The 22361-nt window shown below is 39.2% G+C and overlaps 1 protein-coding gene across 1 annotated transcript in view; it reads right to left on the bottom strand.

Moving 5' to 3' along the window:
* LOC139950257 (laminin subunit beta-1-like) overlaps positions 1–22361 on the bottom strand; it is a 50797-nt gene that overhangs the window by 5105 nt on the left and 23331 nt on the right. The window contains exons 5-28 of the mRNA XM_071948877.1: positions 19313–19433; positions 18675–18863; positions 17805–17984; positions 15765–15874; positions 13096–13317; positions 12636–12794; positions 11150–11277; positions 10170–10302; positions 9375–9567; positions 9115–9258; positions 8061–8292; positions 7463–7626; positions 6390–6614; positions 6015–6235; positions 5664–5760; positions 5239–5427; positions 4847–5027; positions 4357–4541; positions 3267–3502; positions 2564–2743; positions 2116–2347; positions 1332–1594; positions 796–972; positions 319–475 (exon numbers count right to left, since the gene is read on the bottom strand). Of these exons, the coding sequence (XP_071804978.1) occupies positions 319–475; positions 796–972; positions 1332–1594; positions 2116–2347; positions 2564–2743; positions 3267–3502; positions 4357–4541; positions 4847–5027; positions 5239–5427; positions 5664–5760; positions 6015–6235; positions 6390–6614; positions 7463–7626; positions 8061–8292; positions 9115–9258; positions 9375–9567; positions 10170–10302; positions 11150–11277; positions 12636–12794; positions 13096–13317; positions 15765–15874; positions 17805–17984; positions 18675–18863; positions 19313–19433 (4318 nt within the window). The remainder of the gene's footprint in view (positions 1–318; positions 476–795; positions 973–1331; positions 1595–2115; positions 2348–2563; positions 2744–3266; positions 3503–4356; positions 4542–4846; positions 5028–5238; positions 5428–5663; positions 5761–6014; positions 6236–6389; positions 6615–7462; positions 7627–8060; positions 8293–9114; positions 9259–9374; positions 9568–10169; positions 10303–11149; positions 11278–12635; positions 12795–13095; positions 13318–15764; positions 15875–17804; positions 17985–18674; positions 18864–19312; positions 19434–22361) is intronic.

Here is a 22361-nt window from a genome sequence, read left to right as displayed (position 1 = left end):
ATTTGGCGATACTATGCGCCACCCATAAATAGGTTGCATTTTCATCATTTTGTCATTGTTTGACCTCTTCAAGGGCAACATGATGACATTAATGCCAAAGGCTTATAGCATGACTAGTCATACACAGTCTATATATATTCCGCAAGACAGTAGCGCAATGCCAAGAGGTTAAAGGAAGGTTGAAAACCATTTACAAGGTAACTGTAAAATTAATCAAAATTATTCCAAACATAGCTCTGCATACATGTAAATAAAATAGCAAGCATTTTGAAACACCCATCAGGTGTACAAAGTGTTACATAAGAACCTGAGACCTACTTTTAAGATTGTTGAGTTGCTCAGTAACCTTCTGCTGGAAGGCAACAGCTTCATCCTTGAGACCTTCTGCTTTGGTTCGAGCGTTACTCGCTTCCATCGCTTTACTCATAGCTTGGTCAAAGGTCTGGTTAAACTTGACATCTAGCTCAGCCACAGCCTGCAATCATCAATCACAACAACATTTAGTTCTGGTTTTTTCATACATACTCATGGCTCATTCCATCAACAATTCACAACAGTGATCAAAATCTCAACATTGATCAAAACTTTAGTATTTATTTTTGAATTTTAATGAGAGTTGCAATGTAAAACGAAAAGAAAAAAAAAACAATCAATTGAATTGGACACACTGGAGGAAAAAACAGAATTTGAGAAGGACTTTTAAAAAAAAAACATCTCACACAAAAACATCCTGTTTCCTCTGTGATTTCACAAAGCACAAAAATAATGCACAACAATGCTTGGCTTCAAACTCACCTCCAAGGCCTTGTCAGCATCGGCATCAGCCATATTAGCAAAGTCCATTGCTTCTCGGATGTTTTCCTCATTATCAGTGAACTTTCCTTGGACCCTAACAAGCTGAGCCTCCATCTGATCCAGCTTAACCTCAATCTGACCAGTCTTGTCAATAGCTGCCTCCGCTTCAGACTCAATCTGTCAAAGAATAAAAACAACAATAAGTCATAGGAGTCAAATTGAACATACAAATTATTATGCAAGCGAGCAAACACCTCAATGCCAAAAACTCCAACTACACTGTATTCTTATAAGAGTCTTAATACTAAGTGGTGTTTGAAGCTTTGCCTGGTGTGAACAATAAGAAGTCAACAAAACATAGTGAACTTGCAGGTACAACCATGTATTAAGTTTCTTTAGAGTGAGGTTTGGTTCTGTAAAGGGCCGGTGTGGGCTTGACGTTTCGAAGAGTACACTCTTCAGGAGAAGATACTGAAAGTATTTCTGTTTGTCGGATAAGAAATAAGAAAGAGTACCAATTCCTGATCATGACCTACCTGAACAAGGTTATCATTAGCGTCATTAATATTGCCAGTAGCTTCATCAATGGCCTCCATAGCGGTTTGCTGAGCTACCTCTGCCTCATCCAACGCAGCTACAACGGTTTCAGCCGAAGCTAGAACCTCATCAGCAAACTCTCTTGCCTTGTCAGCTCTATCCTTTAGGGCTAGGACATTCTTCAAGTCATCGGTGGTGTCTTCTAGGATCTTATCAATGTTCTCTAGAGTGGCTACAGTGTCCTCAATCTGCTTGGCCAGATCTGAAATGGTTTAAAAAATAAAAAAAACGGTTTGGATGTTATTTTTTTTTAAGGTGAAAGGGGTATTACAATTAACCTTTTTATTTAGTAATAGTTCAAACTCAATGAATTAAGTAATAGTTCAAACTATATGAATCAAAATCATATTCTTGTATGCTACATTTTTACGACAACATGACAAAGGTCTTGAATCGGGGACTTAACAATGAAAAAAAAAGAAGGTACAAGACGGCGTGATTGCCAGTAACTTCCGTCCCTCTATGTAAAATGTAGGTCAATCAAAGCATAGCACAGTAGGTGCATGGCTACGCACACTACAAAATGAAATCTCAGGGAAGATATTCATGATGGATGTCTGGCTGCCAACAAACAAATGAGGGCGCTCTCACGGTGCTCCCTGTGCAATTAACTGTCCATCATAGACCAGCGCGAAAAAAACTTTGAAGATACGGACATCATCCATGGTTTTATTTCTATATTATTCAGTACATTTCTATATTATTGATAGTATTTACATGTACCTCTGATTTCTTCTGGTGTGAGTGAGATGCGAGTTTCTAGCGCCATCTGAGCGACCTGTTGGATCTCAGCTGGAGTAACCTTCTTCTTCTCAATGAAGTCAGTAATAGCTTGGAGCAGACCGGTAAGATTAGTCTGTGCTCCTTCAGCCTCATCCCGAGCCATTAGTGCAGCATCGTATGCCATCTTAGCCAGGTCCAAGGCATCCATGGTCTGTGCATGCACACCTTCCATCTATCAATGCAACGGTAATCACATGTGTACAAGGTTAGTCACTCAATTAACTCCATCTACTTTGCTATTGTGGATATCTTTGTCAAACAGTAGAATTGTGCACGCCAATTGCACAACTCTCAGCCAATGAGACGTCTTCTTACAAAAATGGTTGGGTTTACATACACTCGAAAACAAAACACAATTTTACTAAAACTACAAGCAAAATCTACTTACGTCAGTGAGCATGCCGTCTGCCTGTTCTTTCTTCTGCATGAATCTATCATTAGCCTGAGATGCTCTGTTTAAAGCTTCGTCTGATACCGAGATAGATCCTGAACAGCCGAGACCTCCGCAGTATCCACACCCAGCACCACCACAACCAGCGTTACAGGTCTCACCACTACCTCCACAGACCTTTAAAAAAGTTCATATCATCAAAAACAATCATTCATACAACAAATTCATGCAGAAAAGGAGTTTTATTTTTGGGGGAATTTTAATTTTGATGCATGATAAATACTTGTTTGGATTGGCAAAGACCAGAGTTTTTACACACTTGAAATGTCCCTACTACCGGTTTTTAAATTTTAATAAGAGATCAGTTAAAATCACAAGGCCGGACAGCCAGTTCAAGGTGAGGGCTACACCGAACTGATTTGGGCTAACGACCCAGATCAACTGCCACCAGGGGCATTACGCACGTGCAGAAGCCTAAATTCGTCGCTTACCCGTGAAATACGCTTGCTATAAGCACAGATTTCCCTGCTGATTCTGTGCTTATGGTAAGCAGAGCCACCTACTCCTGGGCAAGGCCTGAAACAGGGTTACCCACTTCACAGTTCATAGCACAGGTATCATCCACTAGGAGCCTGGCTGGCAGAGCAGAATGCACTACCTTCCCAACTATTTATGAATCAGTAATGGTAAACCTACTCACCTGCTGGTTTAATTCTCCCAATCTTGCCTCCAGCCCAGTCAGTTGATTATCAACCTGTTGTAGTTCATCTTGATATTGTTGTTGTTTCTGAGCGAGGTCTCGTTCACGCTGTCTGATGATGCTTTCTACCTCTGCCCTGATACCTGAAGACTGATCCACCAATCCCACGGCTCCATCCACCTTATCCTGTGCAGCCTGAGACTTGATACGACTCTCATGAATACTTTTGTTTGCACCTAAAGGAAAGTAGAACAGAGAAAGTCAAAACTCAATCTTGGAACTTTCTTGAAAATTTCCCGCCTTCAGGCATCCCCAAGCTATTATCCACATCATCAGTTTTTAAGCAGGATGCAGCCTTAGAGTACAGCTTTCTCCAGAAGATGATCAAAGCATACTGATCGAAACATCGAGTTGAAACCAACGGTTCTTTTCAGAACTACCCCAACTCATTTAGAGATTATCATGCCATGGTGTTACCGCAAACTGTCTATATCAATATTTGAAGTCTGAAATACCTTTGATTTGTAGTAATAGAGCTCGGTTCATACTTCATGCGAATGAGAATGCAATATAAATGTTGACGACAAAAATCGCAACAAATAATTTGCAACAGTTGAACTGTGTTTGAAACCTGCAAAACATTCGCTGCCAAAACAACCATGTTACATGTTTGTCAAAAATTGCTTTGAATTAGCATTTGCAGGAAGTATGAACCAGGCTTAACTAAGTATTGTGCACCATGCACAGCCTTTAAGTCTTATCTGACACACTCTCAGCCTTAAGTCTTATCTGACACACTCTCAGCCTTAAGTCTTATCTGACACACTCTCAGCCTTAAGTCTTATCTGACACACTCTCAGCCTTAAGTCTTATCTGACACACTCTCAGCCTTAAGTCTTATCTGACACACCCTCAGCCTTAAGTCTTATCTGACACACTCTCAGCCTTAAGTCTTATCTGACACACTCTCAGCCTTAAGTCTTATCTGACACACTCTCAGCCTTTAAGTCTTATCTGACACACCCTCAGCCTTAAGTCTTATCTGACACACTCTCAGCAATCCTGTCTGTGAATCTGTTAGCTGACTCACCTTCAATGTTGCCATCTGTATAATTGACTACCGCTGCCTTCAATCTCTCAGCTTCTTCTTCTAACGCCTGGGCTTCACGTTGGAGGCGCTTCAATTCCTCCGTTGCTTGGAAGTTCTCAACCTGGGTGTCCTGAAGGTCTTTGTCCACAGTGTCCAGTTTCTTGTCGTAGTCATCCAAATCAGCACTAGAACACAAAAACAAACCACCGAAACAAAAACGTAGCAACTTTAAAAGACTATCAGTAAAGCATAAGAATATAGGCTTAAATGTTCAGTTCTCATTTTACGATTTATCTACAGGCCTATCATTAGGATAGTTTAAAGCACTAGATTGGGGATCTAGTCACACAATCTTTACATCTTTACTTTGATCATAGTCTCCCGTAATCCCACCCCAGAAAAAACATCATAATAACATTATAATAATAGTAATAATAATAAAAATACTAATAACAAAATATATACAAAATAAATAATACAAAATGCTTACCGTATTTGGGCGATATTGTCCAGCAGGGTGTCGAGATCATCCATTGTTACGCTGGGTCCAGTCAACAAATCTTGTACTTCGCTAAGTTTCATATTAATCCTTTTAAACTCCTCTTCGTATAAGCTTGGTGGTAGGATAACTGTGATGTTGTTAGCACGTGCGATAAGTTCTTTCGTTTGCCCTACAAAAAACACAGACAAATTTGATGAAGATTTATTAAATATTAACAAATGGTTTCTACTGACACTGCGATCAGCCAACACAACAATCATTTCATTTTAAATTCATTTAATCTGGTTGTGAAGCCACAACAATACCGGAAATGGGCGTAGGGTGGGAAAGGCTTAGGGGTAAGGTGGAGGAGGGAGGAGGCAGATCAAGAGGTGACATACTTCTAAGGTCTTCAATGATAGCATCCCAATCATCAAAGCATTCCCCGCACGGTTCACAGTTAGGCACTTCCCCTGTTGTTCCGTAAGCGCAGGAATCACAGTTCCTTCCAGTCACACCAGGGCGGCAGTTACAGGTTCCGTCATTGTTGCACTGCATGGACTCAGATCCCTGGGGGTCACATTCACATCCTGGGTAGAGATATTCAAATTAGGCAAAGGTTAAAGGTCAAAGGTCCTGCGATAGTTGCAGAGGTTAAGTAACTTACACCCTACCTTATAGATAAAGTAAAAGCAAAACCAGGTTCATCTACTAGCACCTAATGAGCAAGAACTACAAATTGTTTTTTCCCCTTCTGTTCAACCATTTTATCCCAAACTTGACAAAGACAATAAGCAGAGTTATCAAACAGAACTATTGGTCTTACGTTCACATCCCTCCAGGGGATCTCCAAAGAAGAGACTTTCACATTCACAGCAGGTACGGCCGCCGAATCCAGCTCTACATTCACACTGCCCAGTGAACTAGTCAACAAAATCAAGGAGTCAAAGGGAGAAGTTAAGAACACAAAACACATGTATTTCTTTTTAAGTGTAAATGCAAAACAAAAAACACTGAAATTGGTGGCCCCGAATTGATGTTTTATTTATTTGTTGACAGAAATTTTCCTTTTAGTGATCTGTGGCAATAAAAAATGTAAGAAGCAAGGGCTGTTGTGATGATCATTAAAGTACGAGTAGGGTTATATTTGTGAACAAGTTCAGATATTGAAACAGACCTCATTGCATTGTGAACGCAGAGATCCATAGACACAGCAGTTGCAAGCCTCACATCCAGCCCCACTGGCAAGCTTCCAATGATCAGGAGCACACTGGTCACAGGTACGGCCAAGAACATTGGGGTGGCACGGGCACTCCCCGCTCTCCCGATTGCAGATCCCACAGTTGTTGTTCAAGTCACAGACGCTTAGGTCAGTTCCAAGGATGTTACACTGGCAAGCTAAGCAAGAACAAAGTAATTAGGTTATAAAATGTATTGAATGGCACTATTGAATGTGGCCTACGTCACATGATTAGACTGCAAGACTTGCATCCACAAGGTTATGGGTTTGAATCCTACCAAGCTAATCGCTAATTTCTCAATGACAACTCACATCTGCAATTCCTGAGGAGAGCGTCTCCATAGAAGTTAGGCGCACACTCATCACAGCTAAAGCCACCAGTGTCATAGAGACATAGTCTACACTCCCCGGTGGTAGCGTCACAGTTACCAGGTGTCAAGGGGTTAGTGTTACCGTTGCAATTACACAGGCTACATCTACCACCGGGTACCGAGGGATAACCAAAGTAGTTATTGTCGCATTGATCACAACGAATACCTGCAAGAGATGTCAACAAAAACAATTTAATTTTAATGGTTAGACGTCTTGTCAACGGATGAAAATATAAGTGCGTGGAAGTAGGCAGGTCTGAAACTTCATGGATGCATCCACCTCCATGCCCCTGGTTAATGCCATGAAATGTTGCAGTAACCACCTCCATGCCCCTGGTCAATGCCATGAAATGTTGCAGTAACCACCTCCATGCCCCTGGTCAATGCCATGAAATGTTGTTGTAGAAACTTAGACTTCCTTATAGAGGTACCTTTTACAATGTCGTGCCCTTACAAGAATGACATATCAAGCCTAGGTTACAGCTTGATAAGTCTCTATTAATGGAAACAGAGTGTCTATTGAACCTTTTAAATAGGGAACCGGCACTCTTACACTGGGTACCACAGTGCTTTACAAGAAAAAGTACAATAAGCAAATAAATAAGGGCACTAATAATGGCAAAGATAATTGGAACTTGGAACTTCCATCGACTCTGCAGAACGAATTTAATGAATGAGATGGCCCAAAAGGCACTGGGCATGTGCATAAAATGCACGACCCAACCCAGCAGAATGCACCTTTGGAACCTGCCAAGAGTGTACTGTCTGAACCAGAGCGAAGGCCAGGTCGTCTAGGATGGTAAACCTTGATGAGACTAGTGAGATATGTAGGAGCGGTATTGTGTAGACATTTGTATCCACCCAGCAGGGTAGCTATGTGCGCAATACAAGTCTTTTAATACTATTATGATTACATACCAGTATATCCTTCTTCACAGATACACACTACAGTCTGAATGCTCTGATCAATGTATGTGCACATTAAAAGTCTCTATTATTATTATTACTACATACCAGTATAGCCTTCTTCACAGATACACACTACAGTCTGAATGCTCTGATCAATGTAACATGTATCAGCAAACTGATGACCACTTCCTTCACCTCCTGGACACATGCATGGCTGACAGGGAAGATTAGCTTCAATAGTTGGCTCACCGTAGAATCCATCCTGGCACCTACACGTTCAAATTCATACACAGAATCAGAATTACAAGTTTTTGTTTTTATTGTTCCTTTTTTGGGGTGTAGAGCAGTCAATTGCATTAAACTCAAGCTCTGGTGACAAAGTGTGGGCTCGAATCTTGGTCATGACACTCAACCTTAATTGCATCTCATCCCATGGAGTAGCTAAATGGTAAACTATGACACTATGAGGGTAGGTAGTCATGTGACTGATAAGCGATCTACAAGGTCAATTTCACTTTAGTCCTGTTTGCGATGATTGCTGTCACACTTGCAAAAAAATTGCAAATCCACAATTGCAACGCTGTGTTTTTACGTTTCACTTAAGTCATCGCAGTTGTAGTGACATTAAAAGGAGATTTTGGGAATGCTAAGAGTCTGATGAACGTTGGGGGGGGGTGGGGGGGGGTTACTAAGCTAGTCTTACCTCTCACAGTTAGGTCCCATTGTAGCGTCTTGGCAATCGATACACTCTCCAGTCCTGCTGTCACATGTTGGGGCGTGGTAGTTGCAATCGCAGCGAATGCAGTTGGGGAAGTTCCAGAAGCCTGGTGCGCACAGATCACAGGCCCGGCCATAGGTATTAGGTATACAGGAACACTGTCCGTTGATTGGGTCACAGAAACCATCAAGAGAGCCGCGTGAATCACATTCACACACTGTGGGGTGGGGGGGAGGGGTCAAGAGGAGAGCTTGAGACTGTGCAAATAATCAGACTTATCCCTAGCAAGTAGAAACACACACATGATGTTACCACAAACCAATATTCATACTTGTATTGTTCTCTAGAAGACAACAAGGGCCCAATTTCATGGCTCTGCTGAACGTACTCGAAGAGTCAACGCTTACAGATGCAGTGAATTCTATGCTTACCTCACGCATATTTCACTTGTTAGCAGGAACATTTTGCTCATACGCACTCCATGTTACATCGGCATTAATTGCTTACACAGCTAGCACAGAAATTCGGCGCTTGCACAGTGCTTAGAGAATGGTGATTGTAAGCACAGAATTTGGCAGTAAGCAGAGCCATGAAAGTAGGCCCAGATCACATCGGTAGAAACCTTGAGTAACAAACAGGCCCTGGAACTTAACAGAGCATCCACTGGGTCTAAACAAACAGGCCCTGGAACTTAACAGAGCATCCACTGGGTCTAAACAAACAGGCTCTGGAACTTACCAGAGCATCCATTGGGTCTAAACAAACAGGCCCTGGAACTTAACAGAGCATCCACTGGGTCTAAACAAACAGGCTCTGGAACTTACCAGAGCATCCATTGGGTCTAAACAAACAGGCCCTGGAACTTACCAGAGCATCCACTGGGTCTAAACAAACAGGCTCTGGAACTTACCAGAGCATCCATTGGGTCTAAACAAACAGGCTCTGGAACTTACCAGAGCATCCATTGGGTCTAAACAAACAGGCCCTGGAACTTAACAGAGCATCCACTGGGTCTAAACAAACAGGCTCTGGAACTTACCAGAGCATCCACTGGGTCCGAAGCCATATGTTCCTGGAGCACACTGGTCACAACGACGACCGATAATATTTGGTCTGCATTCACACTGCCCACCAAACTCATCACAGATTGAACTGATGGAACCAATGGGATCACATTCACAATCTACGAGAGAGAGAGAAATAAACAGCTTGTGAAACATTGTGACAGGCAGAGTATTTGGTCCTTGGAAATAAGTAGGCAAATTTTATTGAGTACATACGTATGGCTCAATCACTTACCCACTGCACCATCAAACATCATAGCAGACATACTAAACATGAGCTCTCTACAGATATCAGAGAGTGGAGCATGGATAGCGGAGACGTGGGCCTCTCCACAGCGATAATACTCCCACTGGTCACGACGGTTCTGTTTAATACTGTCGGATCCACTGAACATGTTGAAGTTGGTGATCCGTGGAATTAGCACAAACTATAGGGGTAAACATTCATTAATATCAGCAAAAGTATAGAGGTCATGTTTGATCAAAAGAGCAAAAAGACTCCAGCCATCAGAAATAGTGAACCGAAAAAAAGAAGAAAAAAAAACGATTCGAGAGAGTTAAGATATATTAGATATTTTGGCATCGGAATTAAGAATAAAGTTGTTTTGACCCTTACATCGATGTGCATTAAGCACTGTATACTTTTCTGAGAACTGTGAAAACAATCCACATGCAAATCACTTGGATGGGATTAGAAGCCACATTGCTAGAGCAGAGGTCATTCCCAACAGACCATTTATGATCTACACACTCTTCATGCGTGGAATTAGCGAAAACCACCGACATGTAGTTATTGAATGGGCACACTCACCACGTATGGAACATGGGGTAGGCGATTTGTACACAATATTACAAAATGTATGCATTCCAAGTTCACCTCATAATGTCACAAAAAAACAATATCTCCACACTCAGTGAGTCTAGGTTCTTTCATTTGAAACTGTACAAACATTAAACACCATTTTTGTTGTCAGAATTTAGTTTTCACTAAACACCAAATCCCTTGATTATGACGGAATCATAAGCTTACAGAGTCCAGTAGGATGTCTGTGTTAACATTCTGGCCTCCTCCTCCACCTCCTCCTCCAAAGCTATTGAAGTCAACGTCGATGGTGTACACTTTCCCTCTCTCAAGACAGAATGTTGATGCAAGCAAACGGTGCCTGGTGAAATGAAGGAAACTATGGTAACATTTTGTTTCTTTGTTTGTTTAGATGACCTTATTGACAAGAGAACTGAGCACACTCCCACAAGGGGTTATAAACACAACCTTACATACCTTACATACAAAGTTTGGTTTAATGGATATGATTATGATTGGCACAAATCAAGATATTTTGATTTAGTAACTAAATGACAAAACTTAGTCTAGACATTGTGAAATCAGCAGTTAGCTTGGTAGGATTCAAAGCCACCACACTGTGATTGCACACCCTGCAGTCTAACCAATGGACCAACTAACAGGCATTTGTAGGGTTTTAATGTAATGTGTAGTGGAATAGGATTTCCAGTAATAATTAGTAATGATAATAATCATAGATTATGAGCCTATCCATTTCACAGTTCTACTCCTCATCTATCATTCTATACATGTCACATGTCACATCTCCCCAATACATCCAGGACTAGGTACAGCTTTGGGTTTCTACAAGACAGCTTCACAAACACCATGCTCCTCAACATCCCTCGTTCTAAACACACTTTCAGAGACCGTCATTTCTAACATGATGGAAAATGTCTTTGGAATGTAACCTCAGACTAGAAGACACTCTCTCCAGCTTCAAAACTAACTTAAAAAACTTACTTATTCAGTCTTGGCTTTAAGCACCATCATAAACAGAGTTTTTTACGTGACAGGAGTGTCTTTCTGACAGGCACGGCGCACTACAATAACCAGTATTATTAGCATTATTATAATTCTTATTATCAACCTGACATCCTGAGGTGAGAATACATGCAAGACTTAGAGAAAGGAAAAGAGAACTCGTAATTAAAGTTTGATTGGTGTACCTGTTTCCAGAGGGTAGACTAGTCGCTAAGAGGTCGTCTTGTGGGATGGTATTACCACAAACACTCTGAGTTGGGATATTGCCTTGACGGGTCAGACTTACTCGGACATCCTCCCATGCTCCAGCAACCTACAAGAAAATAGAATAATAACAATAATAATGGCTTCTTATATAGCGCTCAAATCTGTCACCCAGTAACACTCACGGTGCTCAGTATTGTCCTTTAAGGTATTGAGGAGTTACATTTTAGCACTCAAATCTGTCAGCCAGTAACACTCACGGTGCTCAGTATTGTCCTTTAAGTTATTGTGGAGTTACATTGTAGCGCTCAAATCTGTCAGCCAGTAACACTCACGGTGCTCAGTATTGTCCTTTAAGGTATTGTGGAGTTACATTGTAGCGCTCAAATCTGTCAGCCAGTAACACTCCATTGCTCAGTATTGTCCTTTAAGGTATTGTGGAGTTACATTTTAGCACTCAAATCTGTCACCCAGTAACACTCACGGTGCTCAGTATTGTCCTTTAAGGTATTGAGGAGTTACATTTTAGCACTCAAATCTGTCAGCCAGTAACACTCACGGTGCTCAGTATTGTCCTTTAAGTTATTGTGGAGTTACATTGTAGCGCTCAAATCTGTCAGCCAGTAACACTCACGGTGCTCAGTATTGTCCTTTAAGGTATTGTGGAGTTACATTGTAGCGCTCAAATCTGTCAGCCAGTAACACTCCATTGCTCAGTATTGTCCTTTAAGGTATTGTGGAGTTACATTTTAGCACTCAAATCTGTCACCCAGTAACACTCACGGTGCTCAGTATTGTCCTTTAAGTTATTGTGGAGTTACATTGTAGCGCTCAAATCTGTCAGCCAGTAACACTCACGGTGCTCAGTATTGTCCTTTAAGGTATTGTGGAGTTACATTGTAGCGCTCAAATCTGTCACCCAGTAACACTCACGGTGCTCAGTATTGTCCTTTAAGGTATTGTGGAGTTACATTTTAGCGCTCAAAGTACATATGGTGCAAACCGAATATACAAAACAACTACATGTAGTGCCAACTATTTCAGTAAAACACCCAAAGGTACTAACTGCTGAGCAGGGATTCGAACCCACGCTCTGGAACAATCAATACGTACTCAAGTGCCTCAGACACAACACTCAACAATCCCTAGTTAGCATCGAATGTGGGTTTGAATCCTGGTCATAACACTTGTGGCTTTGAGCAAGGTATTGAACCATACTTGTTTAAGTGTATGATACCCTTGCCTACATCCTTACGGACTGTGAGGGGGTAACCCTGTTTCAGTCCCAAGAGTAGGAAGCATCGTGCCCCTAATTGCAGTCGATTTAGGTCAATAGCCCGAGTTAAGTTTAGCCCTCATCTTGAAGTGGTCGTGCGGCCTTATGATGTAAGTTAATCTCTCTACAAATAACAAATAAAAAACCCAAATTACAATATCCTTATCTAGGCACAAATGGTTCCCACTCACCAATGGTTCATAGCGTAGAACTATTTCATAATCTCCAGATACTGGGATGTTGTCAACAATGATCTGAATCTGACCTCCCTCTGTGATGCGTAGAAATCCAGAACCAGTCCAGCTGATGTAAGAGCTGTCATCACGCACTCTGGTCTCAACCATCACCAACTACAACAAAAAGAAAAAACAAACTCAAACTAAAATATGTGATGCTGAATGACAAAATCATACATTCTGTGCCAAAAACTCAATAGAGTTTTGGTTATCAAAAAAAGGTTGATATTGTGTTTGAAAAAAATAGCCACAGGAGGTGTATACTTCCCAGGGAGCTGAGAAAGATTACAGAAACGTTATTGTCCTAAAGACCAGGGCACTAATGTAAAGCGCATGTATACGTTATTGTAAACTCCGCTTTATAAGAACTAGTTATTCTTATTATCAATGAGCCTTAAATTTGAAATTGTCTTACCGATGGTGTCAAGACTCGCGACAACTCAGCTTCATACAAGAAGTAATCCATGAAGGAATAGAAATATCCAGACTCTACTTGGTTGCACTGTCTGCCGCTAATGTGTGGACGGCAATAGCACTGGCCAGAATCTCGGTTACAGCTGCTGTTATATGAGCCACCAGGATCGCAATTACAGTAATTGCAGCCGTATGGTTCCTCACTCAGCCCATAGTAGCCTTCCTATGGTTGGAATAATAATAAGAATAATAATAGTAATAATACTCATATAGAATTGCATCTTGGTAAATACTATGTCTTTGAAGACTATTTAGTAAAACTGGGGCAACAACAGCAGACACAGACGCCAATTGTTATGGGCTGGATTGTATCTTCTTGTACCTGATAGTCCAATGCTAGTTAAAGGAACATTACAGAATTAGTAAGAAAACAACTTGTCTAAGATCACAGACTTACATAAAACTTACACGGTCTAATGATGATAATAGTAGAAAATCACCCTTGAAATATTTCCGTTTGGAATGTCATATTTGATGAGAAATAAATAAAACCAATTTCCCCTTTGGAGGTTATTGCTCAGTGAGCGTTTTATTCATTTTTATTTTCAATCAATGTCATGCAAAATGAAATTGGTTTTTCACTATTTTCTTGTGACCCAGATGGCAGATCGATCTCAAACTTTTACAGTTCATGTAGGGTGGATTAAATAAAATGCATACACTGCCAGCAACTGTTTTGTTTAATTCTGTAATGTTCCTTTAACTTCCTGAGTAGACAGGTATAAAAAGACCAGCAGGAAGGGACTCCATAGCCATTAAACCACTCTATCTACAATCATCAAAACTATCCCGTTTCCTCCTGTGGTTGGTCGATGTGATTAAAGGAAATCTAGTAAAGCTAAGCTGACTCCAGTTTCTAAACATGTCAATTTCTAAATGTATAAAATACAATTTGCACGTATAGGATTTGAGGCATTGTATGGTGAGGTATTAATATATACAGTATATAGTTTGAGGTAACACCATGTGTGTGTCTACTTGCCAGGTAGATTTTGTTCTTTAGAGAACTGTCTTGCTTTATATTCTACTACCGCGGAACAGATTTTTCAGAATTCGGGAGACTTCTCAGTTCTGAAATGAACTGTCCTGCTTTTTAACTACTACCTGGGCGGAAGGTAGGACACCAGCTGGGACTACTACGTCAGCTTTTAGTGGATCGTTCTTAACTTCACTACTGCGAATTGAGTTCTTTATTGGTCTCGAAATTGCGACTAGCATTTGCATGTACAGTAGCAGACTTTGTTTAACATGGAAATTGTTTGGTTCTAGAATAAGGTTTGACTAACAATGCTTTTTTCTTAATTGGTGGTTCAGAGTTGAAATATCCCTACTTTTTTTCAGGAAGAAAATATTGCCCTTAATGACATTGAGGCTTAAACTGGTAGCACTTTTGATTGTCTTATTTACCTGGAATAATTCTAGTCATAATACTTCCTTAGTTGTCTATATTTTGGTGATGAAGGGATGTCCCTTGTACAGGTCAGGGTTACCGGTATGGCATGATACCAGTTGTTAATGGCACTGCATGCATTTCCTTTGTGGTCAATACAACAGTGCGATGCCAGCAATTACAGCCTCATTTACAAGGAGACAACCACATGTTTGCTGCAGATTCATACTAAGTTTGTTTTTTGAGAGTTCTTGGCTTCACAACCAAAATCAATATATGAAATAAATGAAAACACTTGAGAATAAACATCCCTCTGGTTCCACACTCTCACAAATCCTCACCCAAACAATGTTGTCATTTCCAGCTCGAGAACAAAATCGAAACAGAAATGGGGGAGGGCTAGGTTTGCCATTTCAATAAAAAAAAATACTTTAAGGATTTACAGACATGTAACCAAATGTTTTTTTATACAATAACAGGTGTTTCTCTTCCCTTGATGTATAGATCACTTCTTCAAGGAAATTTAAAAGACAAATGAAGCTCTGTGAACTAAAACCTGACAAATCACAAGGCCTGCAGACTAAACTGGTCAAATGGGCAAATAACTGTTGAGGGCGCTGCTCTGTGGCGACCACCCTGTGATGATTGTATCACTTCTCAAATCAATAAGATCGTTTGCGACCCCAGCCACCCTCTGCACCCTCACATTATCCAAAACCACTCAGGCAGGATCCGACAACTATGCTTAAAGACCAACAGGTTTAAGGATTCCTTTCTCCCTAGTGCTATTAAGCTTTTTAACAGTAGATGGTCGAGATAATTTGGTTCACTCTCATTGTTGTACTTTTTACAAGCTCCCCACATATTTTTATCTCTATATTTGTATATATTTGTATATATCTGTAAATTGTAAATTGTAATTTTATTCTTGTTGTCTATTTTTCGGGAAGACAAATTTCATGTTTTTTATCATGACAATAAAATATTTTAATCTTTTAATCTTTATAAAAAGCAGTTCCTCTCCATGGGGCTTCATATGGCTTGTTTCCTGAAGGATGCTGTGACTTGAGTTGTTAAGATACACTCATGTTATACATGGTAAACAAGTCAAGTATGAAATGTTTGTGAGTATCTGTACCGGTGACCTGTACAATTGTCCAACAGAAGAAGTGTAGTATGTCTAAGCAACATGCAATGGTGGCATCGACCCTAATACTTACGTAACACTGGTCACAGTTTCTGCCGGTGACGTAACGTTTGCATACACAGTTACCAGTTTGTTTGTTACAGCCTCGGTTACCCTCAGTACCTAGAGTGTTGCATGTACAGGCTGCAACGACAAAATTAATAAGTGTGTACCAAATCAGAGGAACCTAAATATCAGATGTTAGTTTTGCATTAGTTTTGGTGATAAAGAATATTAATTTGTTTTTACCCTTACACCGATGTGTTTTAAGCACTGTATGTTGAAGTTCTGCTCTAGCAATGCAATGGTTTTCGGTTTAAATCTCACAAGGGGTCCATTTCACAATCAATAAAACTCATCGCAAGACAAGTTGTTAGTATCACTATGACTACATATCCTTTGGGTCATACCATGCACTTAATAATATGCTCATAAAAAGGGGTTCCCAAACCATGAAATGAATCTGAAGAGTTGAATGAGCTGACAAAGTTATGAATCTTGGTAGAGAGAGCCAAGGCGCCAGGTATCAGTAACTACCATAGATTGAATGCTACACTCCTGACCCTATGTAAGCATAGAGGTCAAAGGTTGTAATAGTTACAGAGGTAATTGGAGTTCACACAACCCAAATCCAACCTAAGAGACTGACAATAACACTAGGTTCTCTGTTCTAAATCTAGAAACAGAATTGTGTTCTTTATGATGTAAAATGTACTGTATTGAAAATGGAACTCCTTTTAAGGAGCTGCAGATTATTTGGTGTTCATTTAGCTGTTGATTTCTATAAGGATTTGAAACGTTGAAAGGTGGAGAGAACTAAGAGAGGTTTGCAGTAGCACCATGTGAAAATATCTTTTTAGTATTTTCTGACAAGAACTGGCAGTTTCTATTTGAAACATCTCTACCTCACATAAGCACTTTTGTATACAATACAGCTACTATCTATTCTCTATCATGTTGTACTTATGGAAGAAGCCATTCTTTAACAGACCAAGTGCATGGTGAAAAACTCTTGATGTGTATGTCAGAATTTCAAAGCTTGATCCAACAATATTTTTTGTTTTTCAAGGAATGTTTTTTTTTTTTATACATTTCTTTCTAAATAAATACTCAATTTTAGATGATTCCAAAACCATAGATAAATGAAATTTGCGAAGTTTCAAAACCCCAAAAAATGTTTGCCTTTAAAGACACAAGTACATGTACATGTACATGTGAATACCTCAAGTTTTGACTACGTATCTTTAAGACAAAGTTTATCAAAAATAAACATTGTTTATGTGAAGTTAGAAAAAAACTAAGCATCATTTTTCCCAACAAAAACTTTCATGGCTAGTTTTAAGGCAATACTCATTCCATTAACCAATCCAGAATCCTCCCTTTAAATGTACATGAACCATACTAAGACTATGGGTTCGCATTCCATACAGATCATCATATGGATTGATTTCTCCGTCCGATTCTAAAAAGGTAAGTTCACTCCTCAGGGACAAGATACAGTTTTCATTCAACAGTTTTATGTTGTATGATGAAGACCGAGATAACCTTAGACAGTTAACCTTTAACCTCTTTATCATGTAAAGGTCAAGTTTACTAGTTTTCTTTTTAAAACCATACAAAGAATGCAAGACGTACAATGAAATGTTATGAACACTGGTAAACCAGTGACAGTATAGCGAAAAAGCTGAAGGCAATGCGAGTGTAGAATACCGTGGTACCGTTGGTTGACTAGACTTCCAAATGAGTTGTTTGGATGAGTATCTCACTGCGTATGTACGTTGCTAGTCAGTGGTTAATCAAGGGTAAACTAAAAAGTGCACACTCCACCTTGCTCAAAGTTTAATGTTTGAAGCCAGGAAAAGCCATGAAAACTTCTGAGATTGGGGAACATTGATCTAAAATGTTTGTTCTTGTATATGTTTTTTAAATCAACTTTTTAAAACAATGATAATTCTAAACGCCTCGCACCTAAACAGCTACATGTAACTGATTTAAAGACATTCTTAAAAGAATGATAATTCTAAACGCCTCGTACCTAAACAGCTACACGTAACTGATCTAAAGACATTCTTACCTTGACAACCATCAGGGTTTTCAGATCTTAGATTCCAGTAGCCATCTTGACAAATGTCACATCTTACTCCTGTTGTAAATCGTTTGCACATGCAGCGGCCAGCAATCAGATTATTAGATGGGTCGGTGTGGCTTTCACATTCTCCGCCATTTTCAGAACCGTATGGGTCACAGTCGCATGCTGGAATGGAACAAGAACAACACGGTCACAAGAGATCCAAGACAAAAGTATAACTTTTATCTTCAATTAGTTTTACAAAGTTTCATTTTTAATTTTGAAATATGAAGATGAGAATAAACTGGCCAGGCTGGTCCAGATCCTAATGCTCTTTAAGCAAGATCCTAAGCCATAATTGTCCTTCCAATGGGATGTAAAAATACATAGTGCACACAAAAGTGCCCAGAACAATTATCGTGTAAGAGTATGGCCCTTCCATGAAAGCACAGCCTAACTTGATAGTGTTTGTTTCTTATACAAGATCATTTCTAGGTAAAATGAGGGCAAAAGGCAATATATGGATGTATGTCCTATCTTGGCCTCTATTGAAACTTTCATCCTGATGGTAAAACAGCTGAACTCTGTACTTGCTTTTCTCAATTAATGTCATTTGTTTGTGATGGGATGGCTAAGTAGGGGTTAACCTTGGTTCATTGGAAACACCCAATGTCTAAAGGTTTCCTCAGGCTTCTAAGTCACAGAGATTAAGTTTTCTTTTCAGACATACTTGGTCTCATCACCAGAAATGAATAATAATAATAATAATAATAATAATAATAATAATAATAATAATAATAATAATAATAATAATAATAATAATAATAATAATGAACCGAAACCCTAGTTCCTACTTTTCAAACATAAGTTACTTACGGACGCATATGTTGGGATCTCGGATATCTCTGTCTGGATTCATGTAGAAGAATGGCTTGCACTGCTCACAGTTTCTACCCATGGTGTTATGCTGGCAGTCATCGCAGACCCCTCCACTAGCACCATTAGTGATCTCAAAGACCGCCTGGTCAAAATGGCAACGATTGGTGTGACTGTTGCAGTTACATCCTAGTAGGGAAAACAAAGTGGGTCAGTTTATATGTGCAAATTATGAACTCTGCAAATGAACTCTCGTTAACTTGTACCATCCAGACAAACATTATGCAACCAGTTCCAGGCAAATTTCTAAGAAATTAAGTATTGTTTGAAGCTTTGCATGGAGAAGAGCCGTGTATACTATTTGAAACGTTGAGACCACACCGATCCTTTCATAGCCAACTCTCCCACAAAAGAGGCACATAAATGTATCCGCTAGTTTACTACTTACTTAAAGCTTCTTCCAATTCTAGGAAATTAATTGAGAAATTACTCCTGTGCTACCAAAGTTGGTTGCCTCAAAGTTGCCTGTCAAAGTTGTTGCGTGTGTCAAGGCCCTAAGAAGGGGTGTGACAAGGGGTGGGTTTAGCACCTTCTTAACCCCCTTTCCCAACTTAATGACAGGTAATGAACCTACTTACTTTTACATTCATTGGGTTGGTTGTGTGTAGCAGGTCTCCAGGGTTGGTCGTTGTAAAATTCCTGACATCTCTCGCAGTTGTTGCCTTCAGTGTTGTGACCACACAGGCACTTTCCTTGGACCTAGTCAAAAACAAAAAGGATGTTTTGGTTAAATGCTGATACAGTATACATCTTTCTTGTACCAAGTACCGGTGTTTAAGCTCCCTCATGAGAAAATACTCTGTACAAAGAAAGCAACAGATCAAAACTTATGACAATAAATAACCTGTTCAAAAAATAAATACAATTATGGCATGCAATGGGACTAATAACCTCAACACTGGTCTTCCATGTTTTTTGTTTTTATGTCGTTCTGAATTTAAACCAATGTACAATGTTGATGCAGTATTACACAGTTAACCTCACTCTGCAGCTTGGGGTATTCAACCTTGCAAATAGTCACAGAAATTCTAATACATTTGTGTTAATTAATCACGTTCAACATACTCAGGATGCATAAAACATGCTCATAATGTTGTCGTTGAAAACCAATTTGCACTTTTGAAATTAGAATTTTTTCAAATACATTGACCATTTCCATGTTTCATTCCCTGTTTAAAGGAACACGTTGCCTTGGATCGGACGAGTTGGTCAAAACAAAAGCGTTTGTAACCGTTTTTTATAAAATGCATATGGTTGGAAAGATGTTTTAAAAGTAGAATACAATGATCCACACAAGTTTGCCTCGAAATTGCGTGGTTTTCCTTCTACTGTGCGAACTAACATGGTCGGCCATTTATGGGAGTCAAAATTTTGACCCCCATAAATGGCCGACGTGTTAGTCGACAAGGTAAAAGGAAAACCACGCAATTTCGAGGCATGTTTGTGTGGATCATTGTATTCTACTTTTACAACATCTTTCTACCCATATGCATTTTATAAAAAAACGGTTACAAACGCTTTTCAAAGACCAACTCGACCGATCCAAGGCAACGTGTTCCTTTAATTGTACAACACAAAAAGCGTACAGCTAGGAAAGGACACAATGTAGTCTGATCACAAATTTATTTGATCCTGGCTTACAGACTACCGTTAACTTTGAACATTCAGGTCCTATACCTACATCATGTGCTTCTTATAGGCATGAGAAAACAACAACAGAAGCAATGTTGCTGACCTAAATATACATGAACCTACACAATAAAAAAGGTAACAAAAACACCAGAAATTATTTCTCACACTTCAGCACAGCTTCGAACCAGATATTATTAAATTATATTACAAATGAAATTTCTAAGTTTCTAAACTGGACATGTGCATACAGGCTGTAATGCAATATGTTGGGTCAATTTGGTCCCATTATGGACACGCTGGGGTACCAACTAAGCATCAGCCGGTCAACACATTTACATTGAGTCTACAAATAACTAACAAATGTGCACATGTACATGTACGTGTGTACATTATGGACAAATGGATGATAAACAAACACTAACTAAGGTTGGGTAAACACCTTGAAGATTAAAGTAATCTCTCTAGTGAGTTTTGGTAGTTTGTAAAGAACTTAGGTGTGATAACTCACACGTAAACTTTCTCTTGAAGACAATCAGATTATCACAAATCTGTTCTTTTCAAAACCACCACAGCTCATGTAGGGTTTTTTGTTCATAAAATGTTGCTTTTGCTTACTTTACACAGCCAACGAAAGCCTATTAGATTGTAAAGTTGTCTCTTTATAAATTATTATAATCAAATGAGGGTTCATGTCAGTTTCACAGCAAACCATATAGCCTATCAGTTGTGTATCCACCATGCTAAGTTGTCTCTTTATAAATCATTATAATCAAATGAGGGTTCATGTCAGTTTCATATTGCACGATATTTGTGGGTGGTTCTGAAAAAAATAGGAACATTTTATTGAGTATTTATATGAAGAGGGCGTGTACTGTACAAAGGCATTTCAGGCTACAATGTATTTCATCACAATTTTTCTGACTTTTGCAAGAGGCAATAAAAGTGAATAAAACATACATCAAAAATCAGATTAATATGATTAAAGAAGGACGAATATCAAACCTCGTACAGTACCAATCCGATTTTAAGAAAAGTCAAAGTAAATGTACAGACACTATGTACATATGGTTATTTTCACAGTATTTTTTCTTGTAAATGACTGTTTTTCTAACCTTACGATGTTTAGTTCACTGTACACAATCTATTGTACAGGCAGAACCCACAGAACAGACAGGCAAAACAACTTTATGGCCATGTGTACTACTTTTAACACCCTATTCAACGTGTCTGTTGTACCAACAAATATTGTGAATGTATTAAAACAACATACACCAAGGTCAACAAAACAAATTATCAACTTTTCATAGTCATTGTCCGTGACCGAAATGGGGGAAGAAACCACAGTGGAAGGTAAACATGGACAACAGCCCACGTAGGAATTCACCAAACAGATTTATTGTGAATGAAATCAGAATGTTATACCATACACTGACATGCTAAAAAAATAAATTGAATTGCCATAACACCATGAGTACTTCCATTTACTGGGTAGATTATGTTATTTTGAGATCTTTTAGTAGATTTTTTACTTTGGGAGACTTCTAAGAAGAGTAAGTGATATGCGAATGTTTAATTGAAATGTGTTAAACGAGTTAGAGAAATGTAAATTGGTTTGCAATAACAACATGTGTTTATGTACTTGCTAGGTAGATTATGTTCCTAACTTCTTGATAACTTTAAGTAGGTTTTTGGAATTCGGGAAACTTCTCAGAAATGTATAAATGGGAATGTTATCCATATTAGATTGAAATGTTAAACTATTTAAAGAAATGTATATTTGGCTTGGGATTTATAACACCATGTGTGTCTATTTGCTGGGTAGATTATGTTCTTGTGCCCTAAATCATGTGACATAGCAACCGTTTCTATATGGTCTGAGGAATGCAAATGTAAGTGCCAGTAGCTTGTGACTAAGCAAATTATTGTACCAGAGTTAATGTAGCGTTTAGTCACAATTCTTATTTTTCCCAAACAACTTTACATCTTCTGCAGCTG

This window comes from Asterias amurensis, chromosome 2 (genome assembly GCF_032118995.1).
Source record: "Asterias amurensis chromosome 2, ASM3211899v1".
NCBI lineage: Eukaryota > Metazoa > Echinodermata > Asteroidea > Forcipulatida > Asteriidae > Asterias > Asterias amurensis.
This window is presented reverse-complemented; position numbering and strand designations above follow the sequence as displayed.